At 43.7% G+C, this 23498-nt stretch overlaps 1 protein-coding gene across 2 annotated transcripts in view; it reads right to left on the bottom strand.

Moving 5' to 3' along the window:
• Window positions 1-23498, bottom strand: part of FLVCR1 (FLVCR choline and heme transporter 1) — a 38617-nt gene that overhangs the window by 9238 nt on the left and 5881 nt on the right. Inside the window, exons 2-9 of one of the 2 annotated variants that reach the window (XM_075925175.2) lie at window positions 19297-19441; window positions 13217-13357; window positions 11248-11315; window positions 10898-11001; window positions 7564-7674; window positions 6018-6123; window positions 5221-5332; window positions 930-2574 (exon numbers count right to left, since the gene is read on the bottom strand). In XM_075925175.2, the coding sequence (XP_075781290.2) occupies window positions 2510-2574; window positions 5221-5332; window positions 6018-6123; window positions 7564-7674; window positions 10898-11001; window positions 11248-11315; window positions 13217-13357; window positions 19297-19441 (852 nt within the window). In that variant the 3' untranslated portion in view covers window positions 930-2509. Of the gene's footprint in view, window positions 1-929; window positions 2575-5220; window positions 5333-6017; window positions 6124-7563; window positions 7675-10897; window positions 11002-11247; window positions 11316-13216; window positions 13358-19296; window positions 19442-23498 lie in introns of those variants that run through there. The other variant, XM_025186396.3, reaches the window with a different exon arrangement.

Below are 23498 nucleotides of genomic sequence, written 5' to 3'. Positions count from 1 at the left end.
CAGGGGAAGGTAGGGGTTGGCGGGGGAGGGGGAGGGACCGGGGGTGTGCCAAACCCTCCCTCCTGCTGCAGGGAGGCAAAGCCTGGAAGCGGCAGAACAAGAGAGGGAGGGAGAGGTAGGCAGCTGTTTCAATAAATTCTAATCAATTGCACTGCCCTGGCAACAGGCTCACAATCTACCTTTCCTCTCTACCGCCTGGAGGAGGGAAGGGTGAGGGAGGGGAGGGGGTCGGCGGGCGGGGGGATGCTGAACCCTCCCTCCTGCTGCAGGGAGGCAGATTGCGAGCCTGTTGCCGGGGCAGTGCAATTGATTAGAACTTATTGAAACAGCTGCCTGCCTCTTCCTCCCTCCCTTGTTCTGCCGCTTGCAGGCTTTGCCTCCCTGCAGCAGGAGGGAGGGTTTGGCACACCCCCGCTCCCTCTCCCACCCCCCTCCTTGCGGCTGTTCCCCTCCAACGAGACCCGCCCCTGCCAGAGTACCTCCTGATAGTCCGGCATTTCTGATAATCCAGCACCACCTGGGTCCCAAAGGTGCCAGATTATCGGAAGTCTACTGTACTAGGGTTATTACAGTATCAAAAAAGTTCTGGATTACTACAAAAGTGAGGCTACGCGATTACTTTTATGAGCAAATAGATCTATAAAGACTTAATCAAATTTCTAGTTCTTCACTGGATAATTCATCTTTAAAAAAGGTTCATAAGCCAAGAAATCAGACTCAAGTTAGTGAGGTAAAACTTTCACACACCCATAAAATCCCCCATTGTTTCCTCGCTAGCCAAATGGCAGCCAGTCATAATCAAAAGGTTCTTATCTTAGGCACATTCTCAGTGGTGGGTAGGGATTTAAAATTACAATAGAGTCCCGATTATCCGACCTAAACGGGACCGATAGGTGGTCGGATTAACGAAAGTATCGGATAATACAGAAACGGGTATGAAATTGGGTTTATTAATAATTATTCTACAGTACAACTAACATAATAGAGTACAGAACATTTAGTATGCAGTATGGCAAAACGCAAAAGTTATTGTTTAAAAACACTGTGATTGAAGTTTGTTTCCCAGCTTTATGTCTCTTCCTTGTAGCAAGGTCGCGCCAGCATCTCAGTAACATATCACTAGCAGTTGCCTCCCCTTGTTCTTCAACATAAGCCAGTGCCACCTAGAGAACCTTGACCCCTTCGCTATGACTCATACTCTCCATTTTGTCTTTGTCATTATCTTCATCATCTTCATTGTCACGGTCATCCCGAACCAGAGCTATTATGTCGTGGTCAGTCAGTTCTTGCTCATCTTTCTCCATCCATTCCTGTATATCAACATCATTCACTCTCTCACAGCCTGGAATTTGTTGTAACAATGGGTATCACAATTTTCTTGCTCCATTTCTTGTACATTTTTGTCTTCCGAAAGTAACTTTCTCCATGATCTTGCCAGAGTTTGTGGTTCAATCTCTTCCCAGGATTGTGCGATCCAATAAACAACATCTTTTAGGTTCACTGTCCTTATCTAGCATACCATTTCCATTGTCTATCGCCTCAATGAGCGTAGTTAAAAGCTTACGACGATATTTTTTCTTTAACACTTCAAGCACACCCTGGTCCATAGGCTGACACAATGAGGTGATATTAGGAGGAAGAAAAATTACTCTAATGTCCCCACTGCTCAGTTCATCCTCATGATGATGAGATGGCGCATTATCAATGACAAGGATTGCTTTCCTCGGTAGGTTTAGCGATTTCAAAAATTGTTCTACTGAAGGAACAAATTCATTGAAAAACCAGCCTCGTAAAATTTCTGAATCCATCCATGCATTCCTCTGATTCTTATACGAAACTGGTAGAGCAGTAGATGCTAGGTTTTTGAAAGCTCGTGTTTTTTTTGCCTTTCCAATAAATGTGAGTCTTAGTTTGTGGTGTTACTACAGGCTAGAATCGTCACTCTTTCTTTACTTCGTTTATAGCCAGGAGTTGAAGTTTTAGCCTGGGAAGCTAGAGTTTTTGAAGGAAGCATTTTATAGTTTAAGCCTATCTCATCGCAGTTATATATCTGCTCACCTGATAATTCTTAATTGTCGATGAGACAATGAAATATTGCTTTACATTTCAGAAATCCTTCCAGATTTGCCGATAATTTTTCGCCACATACACTGAGCGGCCTTAACCCGTATAGTTTTTTCCAGAGATCAAGCCAGCCTACACTAGCCGTGAAATCAGGTTCCCTTCATTAATTCCTTTTGGAAAATCAGAGCTTTCTCTTGCAGGATCGGGCCTGTGATAGGCATGCCTTTATCCCTTTGCTGTGTGAACCATAAGAACAAAGCTTCACTCACTTTTTCATATTCACATTTCTTCATCGTTTTTCTGTCCTTCAGTCCTTCACCTGAGGCTCGATTAGAGCACCACTTTTCTAACTGACTTCTTTTCCTCTTCCAGTCACCAATTGTAACTTGCCCCACATTGAGTTCGGAAGCAACTTTGTGCATGGACTCGCCTTTTTCTAGTCTCTTTAATGCTTCAAGTTTTTGTTCAATGGAAAGAACCACTTTTTTTCTTTTTTCACTTGCCATGTTCCTCAAACAATAAAATTATATTACAGTAAGGGGAAAATGCAATTGGAAAAATAAAACAGGATCACAGCACAAACACAAATGACTAGCGCAGAGGAACAAATGAAGCTACCGCCATGGGTGTATGTGATGCATGGGCACGTAAATAGCAAGTCGAATGGCTATGTCAGATAAAGCGGAATGTCGGGTAAGCAAAGGTCAGATAATCAGGACTCTACTGTAGGTTATTTTAGTAAACGAATAGTCGATAAAAATTCTATCGACTACTCGATAATTCGATAGAGGGAGGCAGACAGCTCAGTTCATGCAGGTTCATGCTGGTACCAGACCACACTGCGGCTCTGCAATTTAAAAGGCAGTAGGATTAGGGTAGCCTGCCTCCTGGCTCCTACTGCATTTTAAATTGCAGTAAATTTGTAAATTGCAGTGTGGTTTGATCCCCAACTCAGCACAACCAGGGACTGAGGCTGGGCTGCCTGCCCAGCTGGCAGCAGCCCCTGTGCACAGCTGACTGCCATGAAGCAGCCCATCTGCAAAGGGTCCCAACAGAGCAGCCTCTCCTGCCCCCACTTGCTGCCTCTGATAAAGGCAGCTTTTAAGCTGGCTCCCCTCAGCACTGGCTCCTGTTCGTTCCCTCCCCCTTTCCCCCCAGCAAGGGGGAGAGAAAATGTGATAAGCCTAGGCTTATCGGGTAGTTGACTAATCAACTACTCTCTTACATCCCTAGTGGTGGGCATTTCTAACTAGCTAACCAGATTAGTTTTAAAAAAATAAATGCAAAGAATGTCAATGCTATCAAAAACGTTAACAGGTAATTAAAAATGAATGCTCTCAAAACCCAGCTACAAGCCAACATGAATGTTTCGTACATATATAGCATACTGTTTATGTATAACTAGTATTACTCTACAGACTATAGACTTATCACGTTCAAACTTTACTATGCATGAAAGTCCTCTTTTGTTAAGAGTGGCTATTGCAGGGTTACTCCTCCAGTTTCCATCTTTTTGCTTAAAGTTAGCTAAATCAGTCCTGTCTGACTGTGTGCACCCCCCTACCCACATAAAGGCTAATACCTGGCCCTCTCTTCGTTGTCCAGGAAGTGACCAAAGATCCTAGCACCACCTGTACCCTCCTCCCTAAGTAAATAGCGTGGAGAGCCCCCTCTCCCTTCCCCCCACCTCCTTCTAATAGATTATCCAGTTAAACACCACATTTAACTGGTTAACCAATTGAACAGAATTTTACATCCCTATCTCACACTGTTCAGAGCCAAATGTAAAATCCATTCTTATTTAATTTTCCTCTCAGAAGCTCCTTGACACTACATCTATAATTCAATTCATCCATGTAAATAGAATTTTAATTAATCTATCTACTCAAGTTTGCTCCTACCAACAAAGGAGAAAGTGTATTTATTTTTGCACTTGTTGATAGCTTTATAATTAATTGGGTAGCACTCAAACACTCTAATGATAAGGCACATACAAAACTTTGAGCTCAGGCAAAACTCAACAATACATCAATCCTCTAGAAATCTGCCACTAGCAACTAGCTTTATCTAAGGTGAGGTCTATATGAATTTGCATGGATACTTTAGCCAACTCCTTTTTCACATATTTTCCAAGTGAATAACACCCCTCTAGCAGTCAACTCTCCAGAGAATCATAGTTGCCATTGCTGATGACTACTACCGTAACTAAGGCAATTCCATCCTTTTTCTTATGTTTCACCTCCAAACTGGCAGGGAAAGTTCTTACAAAGAAACATATTTTTCACAAAATAAGGCTTTGTTCTCTCCTGTTTATACAACTATTGGGTCATTCTATTCTAGAATAATGATTGCCCCAGGCACATACAAGAGATGGTTATTCACTCTAAAAACATTAAAATCAATTATTGAAAAATCTCCTGTTTTTCATAGACCAGAAGGCACCATCATGATCATTAGACTAACATTCTATATAACACTGGTCACACCCAAAAGGTCAAAATAATTCCTCGAGTATATCTTGTAGAAGAAATAGCCAATCTTGATTTAAAATTATTCGTGACTGAAATTATCATGACATTGGTAAAATGTTCAAATGGTTTACCACACACACTGTTTCCAGCCTAATTTGCAATTATTTGCTGAGCAATGTATTTGACTGGATCTAAAAAAAAAAAAAAACCCACCCACATATTTCAATAATCACTGTGGCTTGTAAACAGAGAGACATCACAAGTGAAACTAACTTCACGTTGTAAACCATTTAATCAAATCTATCTAAAAATCTCTATATTTTAAGTGTGCTTTTTCAGGCTTTGAATTTAAAAATAAATCCAATTTAAAATGAGGTATGTTTCCTTCATTAATGTTTAAGATGTTTTGTAACACTTTGAGGACAGGCAAATGTTTCAAAAATTATGATAAAACAGCAGCCAGGAACATGACTGTATACACTTTTGCTGTGTTGTCTTAGAAAGAGGTATGGCAAGCAGCAAATATTAAGAATGATTCTTTAAATCAAGGAGTAATTCTCCATCCTTTGATGCAGATAAGAAAAATGTGTGTTTAAAGTGTACTGCTTTGTTGGAGACCCTAATTCAGCCACAAAGGACAAAAATATCTACATAAATAAAGAAAATAGCAAATATGATTGGTTACCTGTTAAAATAATGCCTACAAACATCCACGCACAGAGGAAAAGGTTTCCTGTACGAGGACTATAATCCGTTGTGAGCTTTCCTTGAACCAGTGTAAAGAGAATCCCAAATATCTGTAATCAAATATCATAAAACTTTTCAGATTTCATTAGACTCACTTAGTAGATCTCTTCTAATTTAACTTATAAAAATTAGGATCAATGTATTAACTACCAGTCTGAAGACTGCAGGTTGGACCTCTTTGGTCCAGCACCCTCGGGACTTGGTTGGTCCGAACAAGGGAATTTGCCAGACCAGAGGAGGTCTCCTGCTACTGGCTCCCCAGGCCACCTACCGTCCTCGCTGCTGGCCCCAGCAGCACCCCTTTTCCAGGCTGTTGTGCTGCTAGAGCCCTGGCAGCCTGGACTGCCCCAGTCCCAATGCCGCTATCAGGGCTGCCACATCTCTGGCCCCGGCCCCACTATTGGATCTGCTAAGGCTGCCACATCTCTGGACCCAGCCCTGCTACTATGGATGCTGCAGCCCCTGCTGTACAACCGGGGCTCCGAGCTGCCAGCCCTCTTGCCACTGGGGTTCCCAACCAGGACTCCCTAGTGTAGGAAGACCTGTGGTGGTGCCAGACCATGGATGTTGCTGGATGAGGGAGTTCCGGTTTTGGGAGGTCCAACCTGTAGTATACAAACACTACAGGAGCACAATAAAATGCCAGCAGTCAAGTCTAGGACTTTTTCTGCACAAAAAAAATCAATGAGGCTTTATTAAATGTTACCCTCATATACAAGAATAAGTTGAAATAACCTGTGCTGAAGCATTAAGGAGTCCTGATGACGTGCCTTCAGACTCCGGGTATGTAATTTCCACAGCAAACTCAAAGCCAAGTGGGAGATAACCTGTCATGAAGAAGCTGCCATAATAATAATAATAATAATAATAAGACAGATGTGAACAAGAATACCGTAAGTGCAGCTCTAATCCATTGCTATGGATATGGAAAATAAACCTGAAAAATAGTCATTCTAAAGGATCAGGTTACAGCCGCATATGCTTGATTTCAAGAATCGTTATAGTTTAGGGCTTGCCTGTGTCTTACAATTTCATTCTCTTATTCTTCCACCATCAGTTCAAGTTTTGACACTTTTGTCCTTTTTTCCCATAATCTTCTGAGTGTTTTCTTCCAGTCCACCCTTTATGCATAGAGCAGCCTTCTAGAGTTAGTCCACAAAACTACTACGTTTCTTCACTAACACTCCTCTTCTAAAAGGCCTATATCTTGCAAGTGCGGGACTGAGACAATTCAGTCACCTATGTAATTTATTTTATGAATCAGCTGTTTATTAATGTGGAGGAATGGGATCAAACATCAGTAGGGATGTGCACCCGGAGATTGCTGTGGAACTGAGAGAACAGAATGATGGAGGGAGGATGAGAACGTGATGTATTTACTTTTTACAAATAAATCTTTGCGTTAGAGTTATACCAGTAATCACCACAATCACTTTGCTTGTCTAGCCCTTTCCGACCACCACTCTGTTTTTTAGACTATATGCTATTGGGGGTAAGGACTGACTCTTCTTTTGCATTTGGGATGTGCCTGCCATGTTTTAGGCACTAGCAAAATATAAACTATACCTATTAGCGATTATTATGAGTGAACTCAAATGTCCAATCCCACTACTTTTATTTATTTGGGTCCTAATCCAATGCCCATTGAAGTCCATGAGAAGACTCATTTGTTTCAATGAGCTTTGAACTAAGCCGGTACAAGAAAGCTAAATTCTGGTTTCCATGACACTAGTCAAAATTGAGAGTAAATCTATTTACTTCAGCAGAGACCAGAATTTGGTCCATTCACCAACTGTATCTGTAGTATACTATAAGTTGTATGTATGAAAAGGGAGTTTTACAGGTATAGTCTTTTAGCTTAACAAAAAGCCATTCAACAGTTTCAAATACAGTTTAAACAGAATTAAAATACAGGACTATGTAGCACTTTAAAGACTAACAAGATGGTTTAATAGGTGATAAGCTTTCGTGGGCCAGACCCACTTCCTCAGATCAAATAGTGGAAGAAAATAGTCACAACCATATATACCAAAGGATACAATTAAAAAAAAAAATGAACACATATGAAAAGGACAAATCACATTACAGAACAGAGGGGGAATACGGGGGGGGGAGGGGAAGGAAGGTAAATGCCTGTGAGTTAATGATATTAGAGGTGGGGAAGGGGAGATGTCTGTGAGTTAATGGTATTAGAGGTGATAATTGGGGAAGCTATCTTTGTAATGGGTAAGGTAGTTGGGGTCTTTGTTCACCCGCCTTCCTTTCCCTTTTGGCTCCTTACCCAAGTACTCCTCCAGTTACAAACACTATTACAAGGTATCCAAGATCCAGAGTGAATGTAAATACGATCATTCCAACAAATGACAGAATGTAAACGATTACAGTAGTCTGTCTGAAATAAAAACCAAGAGAAAAATCCCCACTGTTATCCTGAGAAGACAATACGTACTGTCCAAAAGCAAACAGTCATGTAAATATTATATATTTTCTTTGCTACAACTGAAACATTTTTAAAATCCACTGAAGTAATTTCAACTCACACATAATATATATATATATATATAATGCATTTCAGCAAGACTGCCCATCCTTGTGCTTTTCATTCCCTTAGTTAGATCGCTGCTTTATTCAAGTCACAATGGAGGTAATGACTTCTTCAGATTCTCAGAGGACACCCAGAAGATGAAGTCAAGCCTGCTGTAGTGCCCTGCTCTACATATGGACAATATGCTACATATGGACAATATGCTATACTACACCAAAATTGCTTCTTAACTTTTATAGAAAATAATATTCAGATAAAAAAAAACGGCCAAACAAATATGATTGTAAACTGAAAGCTTCATTCTAAAGTATATTAAAGCGATGAAATCTGAGCAAGTGAAGCACACACCATGCTTGTTTTGTAAGCCAATCATATGCAGCAGAGCAACTGTGCTACTGCATTATCAACCCCTAGGGCAGTGGTCACCGACTGGTCAATCGTGGAGACACTTACAGTAGATCTTGATGCAGCATTCCCAGTCCCCTCCCCCTGCAATGAGGAGCCTGCACTGGCACTATAGCCTCTTGCCCCTCACAAAATAGGAGCCAGCACCGGCCCCCTGTGTTGGGGGAGGGGGAAGGAAGAGTCGTAAGGCTCCATGCCAGATCCAGCTTGTTTAGGAAGCGTACACACGTACACTGCTCCTCCACTCCCCACAACAGCACACGCACTTCCTTATCCACCCTACCTTCCCCAGTACTCCAGGGAAGCAGGACTAACATGACAGCAGAGGATCTGGACTCTGAGCAGCTGGATTTCTTAAAAGAGCGGCATGTGCGCTTCTTCCAGCACTGTTTGCAGATCCTGCCCCAAAGATATTCATTCCTGGAGACCCCCAAGCATCAACTGGGCTGCTCCTGCCTCCTCTCCCTTGGCTAGAGACCCAACAGCACTTTGCTCCTACCCCCTACCCAGACACCCACCAGCATCCTGCTCCTGCCTCCTCCCTCCAGGCCAAACACCTACCTACTAGCGTGTTCCTGCACTCTACCTCCCACCCAGTTTCTGCACCCCCATCCCTGTCCCACTCACTGGCAACCCTGTCCCGCATGCCGGATCCCTCATTTTTGGTCCCACCTTGGAACCTAGGAGGGGCCACAAAATCCACTAACTCTGAAACCCCAGAAGAGTTAATTTGGCCTGAAGTCTTGAACCTCAGTCCTACCTTTCCCCCGCCATCAGGTCTGGAGTGCAGGAGGAGTGGGCCACATCAGTGAGGCTTCAGAGTGGGGGTTTGGAGAGGTTGTTTTTTGCATCCCACTTGTGTGGTCCCTGTGATTTTTCTGTGGGTAGAGGGGCCCCAACCCAAAAACTCCCATAAACAAAAAGACAATGCTGAAACCTTTTGCGTTGGACATTTAAAAATGAAGCCTGGCCATCAAGTGCGCACTTGGGGCCAAGCCCTCATCTGGCCACAGGATCATAACACTCCTGCCCATCATATACCTGAACCTCCTGCCCTGAGCCCCCCACAACCTGAAACTCCTGCACCACCCACATCCCTAGTCTTGTACCACAACACTCCTGCACCACCCCCACACCACAAGCCTGTGCCCTGAGCCTATCATACACCCAACCCAAACTCCTGTGCCCCTGCACTCACAAGTCTGCAGCTTGGTCAGCACCCCACCCTCCACCTGACACCCAACACTTTCCAGCCTGGAGCTCCCTCCCCGAGCCAGCATCCTCTTCTCTACCTCCTCCTGCCTCAATTCCCTCCTAGAACTTGCACTTCTCACCCTGTCCCCACATCCCAAATCCCTCATTCCTACCCCACAGCCCACACCCCATCTCAACCCAGTGAGAGTGAGTAAGGGCTGGGGACAGCAAGTGATGGCGAGGAGGAGAATGGAGAAGGAGTGGCCTAAGGAAAGGGGTGGGGTCTTGGGGAAGGGAGAGGGTAGATCTTGGCTTGCCCTGACAATTAAAAAATGTAAATGTAAAAAGAGTGTAAAGGTTGGAGACCACTACCCTAGGGTTACTGAAGCTGCCATACATCATTTATGATTAAAAAAAAAAAAACCACAATGACTGAAAATATTTTTAAGACATGGAATTCTTTTTTGAAAAGCAATATCCACTATTTGCCTTGTGTATTTTGCTAAATGCCACAGCATGTGCATACCACACAGCCTATACCGGTGTTCTGTTCCACAGCCTGGGCTCATCAGTTAATCCTAACGGTTACACACAGCCTCCCTGCCTCTATCAGAGATGGGGGGCAGGGTGGGAGCCGGCGCATGTGGGAAGCCAGCTTTTAAGCCAGTTCCCTGCATGTGCCAGCTCCTGCAGAGCTGCTTTCCACTCTCCCAATCTGTGCTGCCTTCCACAGAAGTGGGAGCTGGTGCTCGCAGGGAGCTGGCTTTTAGGATTAACCAATGATCCCATGCATACCAGCTTCTGTGGAGCCACCTGCCTCCCCCCCCCCCACCTCAGATACTGAGATGGGGGGAGCCCCCCTGCTCCCCACAAAAAGCTGGCTCTTGCCTGGCCCCCCACGTGTAAGCATACGACTGCTCTAAATTTCAGTGGTTACATGTTTACAAAAAGAAACACATGTAAACATTCCTAATTAAAAGTAGTGTTATGCTTATTAACAGATCCCATAAAAGTTCAAAAATTGAAATCCAGCAATTAATCTCTTAAATTACAATATGGCAACATGGTGAAGCCAGTACTCTCCCCCAGAGAAGGAAGTGATAGGATGTAGAGAATTGGGACTGCTAGAACCAAAATGGTTTTCCTATTTTGCTAATATCAGGCATGAATTCTCTAGCCACAGGGATGGACAGAAACCCCCACAAATTCACATCATACCACACTGGACTCAGCCCAACCCAACCCCAAACTCATCCTGGCCAGAAACCAATGAGATAGATAGAGTCTGACTCTCATGGCATTCTCTAAGGAAAAAAAAAAAATCATGGACATGCTGATTTTTTTTTAATCATTTCGCTTCTCCCGTCCACAAAGGTACACTTGAATCTTTGCATTTTGATAAAAGACATTTTTTTCCTAACACAGTAACATATGTGCTCTACTTCTACCCATCCCAACTCCATTCACTTACTTGTATGTTTTGGTGTAATCCAGCCACAAACCACATATAATGGAACCCACCATTCCTGCTATCACCAGTGTCAAGCCAATCCTCCCAGCATTCACTTCTTCTCCCTTTCAACAAACATTTATATGGTGCTTTTAATAATTCACTTCCATTCAAGGTGTTAGGATCTCAGGCCTCTTCACTGTTGTAAGTGCAAACACTAGTACTTACCATTTCCATAACGGTATGGAACATGCAATTCTAAGGGACTGTACAGGAGATTCTGAATCCCTGATCATACAAAAATGTCTACAAAACATCAGGGACTCTACATATACACAAATAAAAAAGCAAATAATTCAAGAGAAACTTACCATGTAATGCGTTGTTATCATTTGGTTCAATAATGTGGAAACAGAATAAAATGCCCCAGTCATAATTCCTGCAATAGTGAAACAACAGGATGTACTCTCCATATCATTAACCATAATAAATTGTTTACATTAAAAGAAGCATCATTCCACACCAGGAAACTCAGTAAGCCACCAGCTCAATGCCTGCTTACTGCACAATGTTTAAGGCTTCCTATATCCTAAGACACTCCTGTCACTCTTATAATTTGTGCCCATTTTCTCAAATGCTAGCAATGAAGTCACCATTAGTCTGAGTAAGGAGAATCAGAATGACAACTTTAGGTCTCCATTAGCTACTCTTTAAAAGGAGGCCCTCAAAACAAAAATCAAATCTGAATGTATTTTACATATTGTTAAAAATGATAATTAAGATACTAATAACAAAGAGATTAGAGAAGCTATATTTATGTTTTCCTCAATGGGTTTGCTTTGTGTATTTTAAAAGCATTTTGTATACAATCAGCTTCATTGTTCCCCACAGTTTGTTTCCCTAGGTCTTCCATACAACAGAGAAAAGCAAAGCAATAAAGTTACTTTCCTCAGTAAGTAATGCTCTCACAGGCTGTCCACACTAGAGAAATTTACCAGGTGCGACAAGGCAGGTTAGAGGGCTGGATCAGAAGCGAGAGAAAAGCAGCTCTGAAACAGCAACTGCCCTGGTTAATTAGGGGCAGCCGAGACATGGCGGCTCTAAAGCAAATAAGGGCTGAGCTGACTTCAGCCAGCCTGGGGACCTCTTTAAAAGCCTTCCCTGTGGGGGAGGGTGGGGAGGAGAGTGGAAGAAGAGTTTGAACTGACAAGATCAGAGTCAGAGAGACTGACAAAGAGAACTGCACCATTGCCAAAGGAGGGAGAAGTTGAGGAGCTCCAACAGGGAGTGTTTGGGCTCCCTTCCCCAAGCAATCAGAGCATCCACCTGGTAACTGGGGAGGACTGGTAACCCAGCCCAAGCTGACCAGAAGCATCTGTCCTAACAGCCATTTTGCCAAGGGACAGCCCTCCACAAAACACTGAAAGGGGTTAAGTAAACCTGTGCTGCAGTACCTAGACTGCAGATTGTGGACTGAACACGGGACTGACCCTGCCACACAGGTTAAGTGACATTTAGCCCCACAGATCTACTCTCTTAGTCATATAAAGTCTATGGCTTGTAAGGACTTCACATCAATTAAGCTTCAGTCATTCCAGGCCCAATTCGAATGCCAGAGGTGCAAATGATGTAAGTAGTCCTCCTACTACGGAAGGTGAAGAATGTCAGGAGTAGAGCTAATGACAACCTTTCCACTACCTGCTTCTCCAAAAATACAAAGATGCACTGAATTCTATGCATAGTTTTTAAGACCACAAGCCTCCCACAGTTTTCGATTTCAAGCCGTTAAGTTAGTGGTTTGCATGGGATTGGATGGACTCTTAAGGCTGTGTCTAGACTACATGGCTCCATCGATGGAGCCATGTAGATGAGGGTTGTAGGCAAAGGGAAATGAAGCGGCGATTTAAATAAATCGCCGCTTCATTTAAATTTACATGGCTGCTGTGCTGAGCCGACAAACAGCTGATCAGCTGTTTGTCGGCTCAGCGCGCTAGTCTGGACGCTCCCCTGCCGACATCAAAGCCCTTTGTCGGCAGCTCCGTTATTCCTCGTGGGATGAGGGTTACTGGGGCTGCCGACAAAGGGCTTTGATGTCGGCAAGGGAGCGTCCAGACTAGTGCGCTGAGCCGACAAACAGCTGATCAGCTGTTTGCCGGCTCAGCGCAGCAGCCATGTAAATTTAAATTAAGCGGCGATTATTTAAAACGCCGCTTCATTTCCCTTTGCCCAATAAACAAATCTACATGGCTCCGTCGACGGAGCCATGTAGTGTAGACATACCCTAAGACTGTATCTGGCCTTTATTATTTATCTGGCCTAAAGACAGAAGGTAACACTCACCATAACTGATCAGCAAAAGCACAAAAGGAATATTTCTGAACAGGTTAATTATTGATTGTTTATAAGAATAATCTTCAGGAGGAACGTCCTGGAGAACTGCTTGGGCCTGGCTTGGAGGAAATTTAGGCTTTTCATCAAACACTAGAACAAACACAAAAGAACAACATTAACAAAGCTTTCCACCCTACTTATCTTTGCCAGTTTGCCTAAAGTAGGCCCTAAAGTAATAGCTTGAAATTTTATGTAAATATAAAATGTTCTGTTTTAACAAACACTACATTTTTTATGAAAGCATAATCAACAACAAACTTATTCCATTTTGACTTCACCCTCTGATGAGAAGTAACCAGTCTGAACATGTCACCTCTACTCATTGACAAATATACTCTAGAAACATTTTCATTTGCCGAGTGTTTGGAGAATATAAGTACTCCAAGCAAATGACAAACTCATGCTGTGGCATGAATTAATTGGCACATTATTCAGAGATGACTGAACACTTTACCCATGCCATGATCAACATATTTCACTCTATTTGGATCTACAGGCAGTCCCCGGGTTACATGGATCCGACTTACATCGGATCCCTACTTACAAACGGGGTGAGGCAACCCTGTACTAGCTGCTTCCCCCTAGCAGACCAGGGAGACGCGAAGCTAGCGCCCCCCCCCCCCCCCCCCCAGCAGACTAGGGAGATGCGGAGCGGCTTTTCTCAGCAGACACCTCAGCTTGAGAATAAAGTACTGAGGGAAGTGAGGTGTGGGAGAATAAAACTGAGCTCTGGAGAAATGTTTGGCTAGAGTTTCCCCTACAATATGTACCAGTTCCAACTTACATACAAATTCAACTTAAGAACAAACCTACAGTCCCTATCTTGTACGTAACCCGGGGACTGCCTGTAGTTCCGTTTTTAGTTGGAGTCCCAGAAGTAAACAAGCCAGTACATCAGCACTTCCCTAAATACACCTTGAGCTAACTTCATTTCAGATAGAAGATGCAACAGTTCAAGTCCTGCAACTGAAGCATTAGATTTGAACCAAGATCAAGGGCTTGTCTAAACAAATAATTAGTTTGTAATAACTGGGGTTTGAATCTACCCTACATTAACCGCTGAGGACTAAATTGCCCATGTGGACCCAGCTCCGCACATAAAGAATTCATTAGAGCTCTTTGATCTAGTCCTCTTCAAGATTGGACTAGATTAAAGCACATTCATGAACTGTTATGGTGTGCCAGCATGGGCAGTTAATCCACAGCAGGCTAGGGTAGGCTATTCATGCCCCAGCCTGCTGCAAACTAAATGTTCACGTAAATAAGCCCTAAAAGACCTTTACTTTGGATATCCTTCAAGGGAGACTACTTCGTTTCACTGGAAGCTTATCAAATTACAGTAACTCAGTTGTTTTCTTTCTGATAGGCCCTAACTTGAGAACTAAACATGAGCAAATCTGATCTGTGTTGTTGCCCTTAGGTTGAAGTCCACAGTTTAATCTCTTTTCATTTGCGGACCCCTGACAAATTTTACATGGAAGTGTGGACCTCTTTGGAAATCTTAGACACAGTCTGTGGACCTCCAATGGTCCACTGATCACAAGCTGAAAACCACTATTCTATGCTAATTACTACCTTTTGTGAACTGCCTTAGACATAGTCTGTGGATCTCCAGGGGGCCACAGACAATTTGAAAACCGCTGTGTTAGAGGACTCGCAAAAAAGGAAGAGTGTTTAAACTGTTGATTGCTTCTTTCCATGCTCTCTCGTCAGCTGACCTTCCTTGAAAGCTTCTTTGAAACCTTAATTACAGATGGGAGATATTCTTTTTGGTTAACACTGCTAACACAAGCCTATGACAAACTATATTAAGGCCTAAATGTATCAAAATCTATTAAAACCATTTAAAAATAACATTTCAGCAATACATTTGCTGCCTATGTTTTAGAGTCAAACCACTCAACAGATGGAAGTCACTGGCTAAGTACCTGGAACCAGTTTGCTGAAGTGCTAAATCAGCTTTTGATAGCAGTAGTTTCTTCTGCAGATGCAGAGAGAATATTTTCTTCACTTCAGTTTATTCCACTAGTTCAGTTCAATGACCAGTCAATTCAAAGGTAAGGAACTGACTGGGAGATGAAAAAGCAGGAAAGCTTGTTTTCCTCTTCCAATGACTGAATAAAAACAAGATATCAGAATTCAACTAGCCCTAAAATCTTCAACATGCAGATAAGAAACAATAACTTCAACTTGCTAACTATAGATAGTACTTCCCTTGATTATTTAAAAACATATTTTGATTAACCTACTTGTTTTTATATGTATCCAGCATATTTAAAGTCATTTTATTTAATAGAAGCAATTTTAAAATGCTGATTTTGTGCATTTAACTGAATTTCTATTTCCATTCAAATAGTTTGTCACAAAACACAAATTTAAAAAAACCCAACAAAGCCATGTAATGAATACAGAATGGCTGCGTCTAGACTGGCATGATTTTGTGGAAATACTTTTAATGGAAAAGTTTTTCCGTTAAAAGTATTTCCGCAAAAGAGCATCTAGATTGTCACAGATGCTTTTGCGCAAAAAGTGCTTTTGCGCAAAAGCATCCGTGCCCAGTATAGATGCGCTTTTACGCAAGAAAGCTCCGATGGCCATTTTAGCCATCGGGCTTTCTTGCGCAAAAAATTAAGGTGACTATCTACACTGGCCCTCTTGCACAAGTATTCTTGCCCAAGAGGGCTTATCCCTGAGTGGGAGCGTCAAAGTATTTGCGCAAGAAGCACTGAATTCTTACATTAGAATGTCAGTGCTCTTGCGCAAATTCAAGTGGCCAGTGTAGACAGTTGGCAAGATTTTGCGCAAAAGCAGTTGCTTTTGTGCAGCATCTTGCCAGTCTAGACGCACCCAATGTGTCATTCTTTTTATTTCTTAATTTTTATTATGTTGGAAATCTGAACGTATGTTAAAGTATATAACTGATAAAATACACATGTATAGATATAGTTTAGCAAAAATATTTCAATGTTTACCAAATACCAATTAATGAGAATCAGTTATTCATTAGGAAAACAACAACAACAACAAAAAGTACAAAAGCACAATATGATTCAAAATAATCACTTAAATCAGAGTTTTTTGCTTGCTGACTTATATCATGATTAAAACCAAGCCACTCTGGAATGAAGCAGCATCACATTAATAATCAATCCTTGTCTTAAATATTTAGATGTTTTGGCAAAATGAAAGTCAACCTAGTTCCCTTATTTAGTTATAAAACTGAAACTGCATTGCTATGCTAACTCCTTTATATCTCAATATTACAATATTTGTGACAGAAGGTGAAAAAAAAAAATCACATTCTTGTGCAGATGACCAGTCAAAGATCTGTATATCGTGTATGCACCATTTTAAAGGGCTTAATTGGTACACAGAGTCTTTATGCAGAGTCACTATGGTGGAAGCCACTTACGTTGACAAAACGAACAGGAGTGTGTATAGTAACATTGTTGCTTTAACTTTGCAGCGAAAAATTTCATGCCTCTCATTGAGGTAGATTTATTTTGTTGGCAAAACGGCAGAATTCTGCAGCCAAAAGTAGCTTACACCTCCCGTTTTGCCTTTGAACAACAAAACTTTGTAACGTACACAAAGCAAAAAAGGTGCTTTTGTGGATATAGTCCACATTGTTCAGGGAACTGGTATTTGTTCTGATAAAAGCACTTTTTGGTATAAACAGCATCTATATTAGGAGAATATGCTCATATAGCTATTCCTGAGCACCTCTTTTTAGTGCATAATAAGCCTAAGTCTATTCAGGTCATTTTCTACAGCTCTGGGCCAACATGCTGTAGCAAAAATGTATATTTTAGTATTGGTTATAAGCAGGGCTCGACAAACACTGTAATTAGATTACACCCCGGAAGAGCCGGCGCAGACCAATCTGCGCACGCAGCTGGTGAGCGGGGCTCGCCGTCGCTCGGCAAGCCCTGGTTATAAGAATATAAGTATGATGCATAATGGCTTGATGTACAATGACTTGCTTATAAGTTCTGTATGCTTCTATTTCACAGTCTCTCATGATTAGACAATGTGTACTGTAAGGCCTTGCTTCTGGTTAGCATTATAAATTAAGCTGTATCCCTTGTCTGCATCAAACTAAGTTGTTCAAGATTCCCTTCTTTTTGTTATTCCTTTAGTAACTTCAGGATGAACCTCCCAAATCCGGGACTCTGGTCCAGCAGCATCCGTTGGATGTTACTGGACCAAAGAGCCCCAGGAGTGGCTGCCAACTGGAGAAAACTCAGGGTTTGCAGAGTCCCAGCTGGGCCAGCAGAGGCTAGGCAGGGGAACCCAGCATCAGCAGGGCCAGGTGGTATCAGGGAGCCTCCCTACACTGGGGAACCCCTGTTTAAATGGGGCCAGTTGGCTGAAGAGCCCCTGGCAACAGGGCCAGTGACAGCCAGGGAACCCACCAGCAGCAGCAGCAGGGCTGGGATGGCCAGGCAGCCCTGACTAGGAAGCCCCTGGCAGTAGCAGGGCCAGGCAGCAGCTCAGGAGCTCCGGCTGGGGAACCCTTGCAGCAGGGCAAGGCGGCAGCTGGGAACTTCCAGCCCCAACAGTGGAACCCCAGTATCAGTGGGGCCAGTCAGCATCAGGAAGCCTTCACTCTGACCCGGGAGAGTCCCTGGCAGCAGGGCCGTTAGTGGCTGGGGGAACCCTGATAAACCCTTGGCGGCAGTGGGGCTGGAGGCAGTAGGGCCAGCAGCAGCGGGGAGCCTTTGCCCTGACCCAGAAACCCTAGTGTCAGTGGGGTCAAGCAGCTGGAGACCCCCTGGCAGCAGGGCCAGTGGTAGCCAGGGAACCCTGGGAAACCCTTGGCAGCAGCAGGGCCATCGTCAGCTAGGTGTCCCAGAACTGAGAAACCCCGAGGAGCTGCCTGAGGTAGTGGGGCTGGTGGTGACCCTGGCTGGGGAACCCCTGGAAGCCCCCAGCACAGCCAGCAGGATGGGAGGCTTTTGACGGACCAGCTTTAACAGAGCAGCAGCAGGGCAGGGGGTATCAGCCTTGTTAGCCTCAGTGAGAGGAGCCTTCAGCGGGGCAGCCAGCAGGGTAGCCTTGACGTTCCCTGGTCTGGCAAACTCCCTGGTCCGGGATAGCTCAGATCCCAAGGGTGCCGGAGCAGGGAGCTCCAACCTGTATTAATCTTGTCTGAAACTTTGGAAAACTGTTTGGTTGAAGTGTGAAAGCTATCACAAATGCCCAGCTGGTCAAGAGATGGGAACCATGAAAATAACCAGGAAACATCCATTGTGTGTGAGGCTGAATTAAATTAGCAGAATTGATGAACCCTAGAGACAGGCAGATACCCCCCAAGAGGGAGACACAAACGGAAAGCACGACAATGACCATCAAAGAATGACTGTGGAAAACCCAAAGATTAAGCCCATTTAAGGATGAATGATTGCAGCATGATACTGCATTATCCATAGACTCAAATGGGCACTTACATATAGAAGAAGGGGCATTCTTGCCACTAGACTCTGGGTTCAGTCCTGCAAGCCAAGAATCAGAGGAGCCTTGAATTGCAATTGAAAGACCCCGACTCCTCACTCAGTCTTACTTAGCCAGTAAAACTGACTGGTGTGTGGGTGTGAGCATGTATGCAGTGTATTGCCTTTTTTCCCTGAAAAAGAGCCCACATGCTTCTTATAAGCATAACATTTTTGGTGGAGAAATATGGGCACACCACAACATGGCACAGCATAGTTAAATGAAGATGAACACAATTTTAGCCAAACAAAACTTTCACATGAATTCTACCTACCTAGATAACTTCCAAGCGTGCGCGCGCACACACACACACACACACACACACACACACACACACACACACACACACACACACAAAATAAAGCAAATCTCAAAAGGAAGCATTGAGTGTGTAATTGAGAAAAATTTATTCCAAGAAAAACTAGGTCAAAGAGATAGGGTTTGTAATTTGTTCTAAAAACTGAAGTTCATGGAACCTAAGAGTCACTATTAGATTGCTCTGCTCGTGCCATCACTATATGAAATGTTTCACTTACCAATTCCAGTTAATAAGAATAAAAGTGTGGATACTGCTGCTGTTCCATAAAACATGATGCTGACATTATGCCCCATTAGTTCAGTATCATCAACTGTATTTGGAACCAAAACTGGTGGTAACAAGAAGCCAATTGCCGTGCCAAGCTGTAAAAAAACAAAAACAAGTACGCATTCCTGTGAGCATGCGCAATCAAAAGAACAAAGAAAAAAAAATCTTACACTCTAGAATACAGGGCTTATGGCACAGAAAATGATAAATGAGAATTACAAAGAAAAGCGTTCCTGCATTTTATTGGAGGGCAATAGTAACTGATACAGGCAGTCCCCGGGTTACGTACAAGATAGGGACTATAGGTTTGTTCTTAAGTTGAATTTGTACGTAACTCAGAACTGGCTCCAAATTCAGCCGCTGCTGCTGAAACTGACCAGGAGCTGACTACAGGAAGCCTGAGGCAGAGTTGCTCTGCCCCCAGCTTCCTGGAATCAGCCACTGATCAGTTTCAACAGCGGCTGAATCTGGAGCCTGGGACAGAACAGCTGGGGCGCTGCCGGGTAGGCCCCCAGGACCAACCCGGCAGCACCCCAGCTGCTCTACCCCAGGCGTCCACAACAAAAGCGTCTCCTGCGTCTCCTCACCTGACCCTGGGGGCAGAGCACTGTAAAGAATGTAGCCACGTCCCTCCCTCCCTCCCCCCTCCTCGCCCCCTCCATTCTTGAGCCAGCTGCCCTCGCTTCTGCTGCCATATCAAGTAGGTGAGTGAAAGATGTAATTGCAGCATGACCCTCTCACAGCTTCCCATCACTTCCCCTCAGAATCAATTATTTTCCATGGGAGAAAGGGAGGGGAATTGGTGGGGGATTCTGTGTTTGCGCAGAACTCCCCCAACAGTAAGCTTTGGGTGCTGCTAGGAAACGTGTGGTGCTTGCTGCACATTTATAAGTATCATTTGCTTTGCGTACCAATAAGCATTCTTCAATGTGTGTTGTGAACCAATACAGATAATTTTACTCTTCAAAAACAGAAATTTATAAATAGCAAAAAAAAAAAAGAGCAGAATAAAGGTGTGAAAAAAACAAACAGTCAATACACTCTTTAAACATAAATCAAACAAGGGTGAAGAACCTTTTTTGGGTCAGTGGCCACTGACTAAGGATGTTAAGTATCAGATAATTGACTAATCGAATAATTAATGCATTTTGCATTGACTATTCGATTAATCGGTAGGGCGCCTCCATCTTTGAAGTGTAGCAACAGACCTAGGGAGTCTCCAGCTGATCCTGGGCTCCATACAGAGCTGCCGCCTTGAAATGCTATCTGCAACCTGGGGACACCTCAGCCGGTCCTGGACTACACGCAGCTTTTCAAAGCAGCAGCGCCGCGTGGAGCCTGGGATCTGGACCCAGGCTTCAAGCAGCACTGCTGCTTTGAAGTACCTCGTCTTCTCCCCACACTTGCTGCCTCTGATAGAGGTAGCAAGGGGACAAGTAATTAGCTGACAATCCTGTCAAACAGTGCTTTTTTTGTGACAGTATACACCGGTATGGCATACCGTCACCTTTTTTTTGTGAGCACTCGCTGCTTTTCTCTGGTTCAACCCCCAGCCGGCCCTGAAAAAAAGCACTGCTGTCAACTACCTGATAAGCATTTGCTTATTGGATAGTCGACTAGTTCTTCACATCCCTACTGCTGACCCAAAGAAAATCAGTCGGGAGCTGCACACAAGCGAGAAAGACACTGCCCACATTCCCCTTGCACACCAGAGCCTAGGCAGGCCCTCGCTAGTAGATTTTGTGTGCTCTAACCCCATGGAAGAACAGTGGGGGGAGCTGGAGTGTCAGTATGGGCTCCCCAGTACTGAGGGGGAGCCCAGAGCCTGGGGGCCAGATCCAGGCAAGCCGAGGGCTGCATCCAGACCTTGGACCTTAGGTTCCCTGCTCCAGTGTTAAAACATGGAGTTCTCTAAAGACTATAAATGGTGGGAATCTGAGATCCGTGACCTACAGGTTAACCAGGATCTGCAGGATTTGTGTTTGCTGTTGAGGAGATCCATTAAGTTCCCATGCATCACCCTCTTGTTTTCCGGTTGGGATTTTCTCCTGTCTAGTCTCCTTCTCTGTGTCATCTGCCACATTGGCCCTCCAGATCCTTTCTTTGAAGTCTGATGCAGCACTGACTTACAAGACCTCACTGATTCCCCATAGGGATGTGTTTGTTAGTATGTAAATTGAATAGTCGTATAACCACATCAAACTTTAGCAGTTACACGACTATTCAGTAGTTCCTGGGGGAGGTACCAGCAGCCAGTGCACTCTAGCCCACTCCCCATTTAACAAAAGTGATTAGGGGTTTGAAATGGGTCCCATATGCCGAGAGAGATTAAAGAGACTTGGACTTTTCAGCTCAGAAAAGAGGAGACTAAGGGGGGATATGGTAGAGGTCTACAAAATCATGACTGGTATGGAAAAAATGAAGAAGGAAAAGTTATTTACTTATTCCCATTACATAAGAACTAGGGGTCACCAAATGAAATTAACAGGCAGCAGGTTTAAAACAAAAGGAAGTTTTTCTTCACTTAGCGCAGTCAATCTGTAGAACTCCTTGCCAGAGGAGGTTGTGAAGGCTAGAACTTTAACAGGGTTCAAAAAAGAGCTAGATAGATTCATGGAGGTTAGGTCCATCAATGGCTATTAGCCAGGATGGGTAGGAATGGTTTCCCTAGCCTCTGTTTGCCTGGAGGTGGGTGACAGGGGAGGGATCACATAAGGATTACCTGTTGTGATCCCTCCCTCTGGGGCATCTGGTATTGGCCACTGTCGGCAGACAGAATACTGGGCTGGATGGACCTTTAGTCTGACCAAGTGTGGCCGTTTTTATGTTATGTTCTTATGATCTCCTGGCAAGAGGCTCACCAAAAGGCAATGCCAGTCTCTTCATCCTGAGCAGTCTCAGGGGGGATAGCCATGTTAGTAACTTTAAAAATGAGTAGTCCTGTAGCATCTTAAGGTACATCTAGACTACAGGGTTTTGTCGACAGAAGTTTTGTCGACAGATAGTGTCGACAAAACTTCTGTCGACATAGAGCGTCTAGACACATTCAGTTCTGTCAACAAAGCAAGCTGCTTTGTCGACAAAACCCTGTAGTCTAGTGTAGCCAGACAGACTAACCCCCCATATCATCCATCTTATTTGCCTCTCTGAAGCATACAGGGCAGAGAAGGAGCAATAAAATCAGCATAGTCTATGCTGGCTCATCTGATCCTGAGAAGCTGAAAAAAACAGATATGTGGAGAGAGAGCAATTAAGGCAATCAGCATAGCCATTAAACTTTGATCTGCTTTGATGCGAGATCAGGATATGCGAGAGTGCCCGGCTGGCACCTATGTTGATTCGAACACACACACAGTCTCTGGGAGAGGAATTTCCCACTGAGAAAAAATCCCCAGTAATTCCAATTTAGTTATCGCTCTTACAAGTGTAAATTAAGTTCACAACTCCCTTGTAAGAACTGGTCTCACAAAAGACAGACCAGCCCCATTTGGCATGACAGACAAGAAAGAGAAATACGTGACCCCATGGGTATATAAGATAGGTCCAGCACACACTCACTTTGAGTGTCATTCTACCCTCTACCTGCTGGTCGGGTTAGGTGTTTGACCTCCTGAGGTTCAATGGGGATGCCCACCTCGTATTTTCGTCTTTCCTAGGAATTGAGGGACCGGCCCTGGCCTGACATGCTGGAGTCGAGAGGCACAGAAGGGGGTAAAAATTGTACCTGGATGTGGTCCTCTGTCTTAAGTGTACACATAGAAAGAGTAAGCTGTTACTTGGTACCATTATTTCTATTTTTCTATCTTTATCTTCTTTGTAACCATTTTTAAGATCTATATTTTGCTAGCAGTTAAGAAATAGAATAGCCATTGCAACCATATGATTTATAAGCTTCCTCAATAAACCTGTAACTGTTTAAGCTTTAACCTGACTCCTTCAGTTGCTGTAATAGAACCAAGCACAATTTAAAAGAACTTCAGCCCATCATAAAGGGACAGTTATAGGAAGAGCTTGGGCGTTTGGATCTGTGTCACTCCCAGGTCACAGGGTCCACTGGGGCACTTCTCAGCCTTTCCTGGGCTGCCCGCTGTGAAGGAATTATGAATTCTAGCAGCTAAAATCTGAAGTGTAATAAGCTCTTCCTGTACACAC

This window comes from Pelodiscus sinensis, chromosome 3 (genome assembly GCF_052426305.1).
Source record: "Pelodiscus sinensis isolate ZL-2025 chromosome 3, ASM5242630v1, whole genome shotgun sequence".
NCBI classification, from domain to species: Eukaryota; Metazoa; Chordata; order Testudines; family Trionychidae; genus Pelodiscus; species Pelodiscus sinensis.
This window is presented reverse-complemented; position numbering and strand designations above follow the sequence as displayed.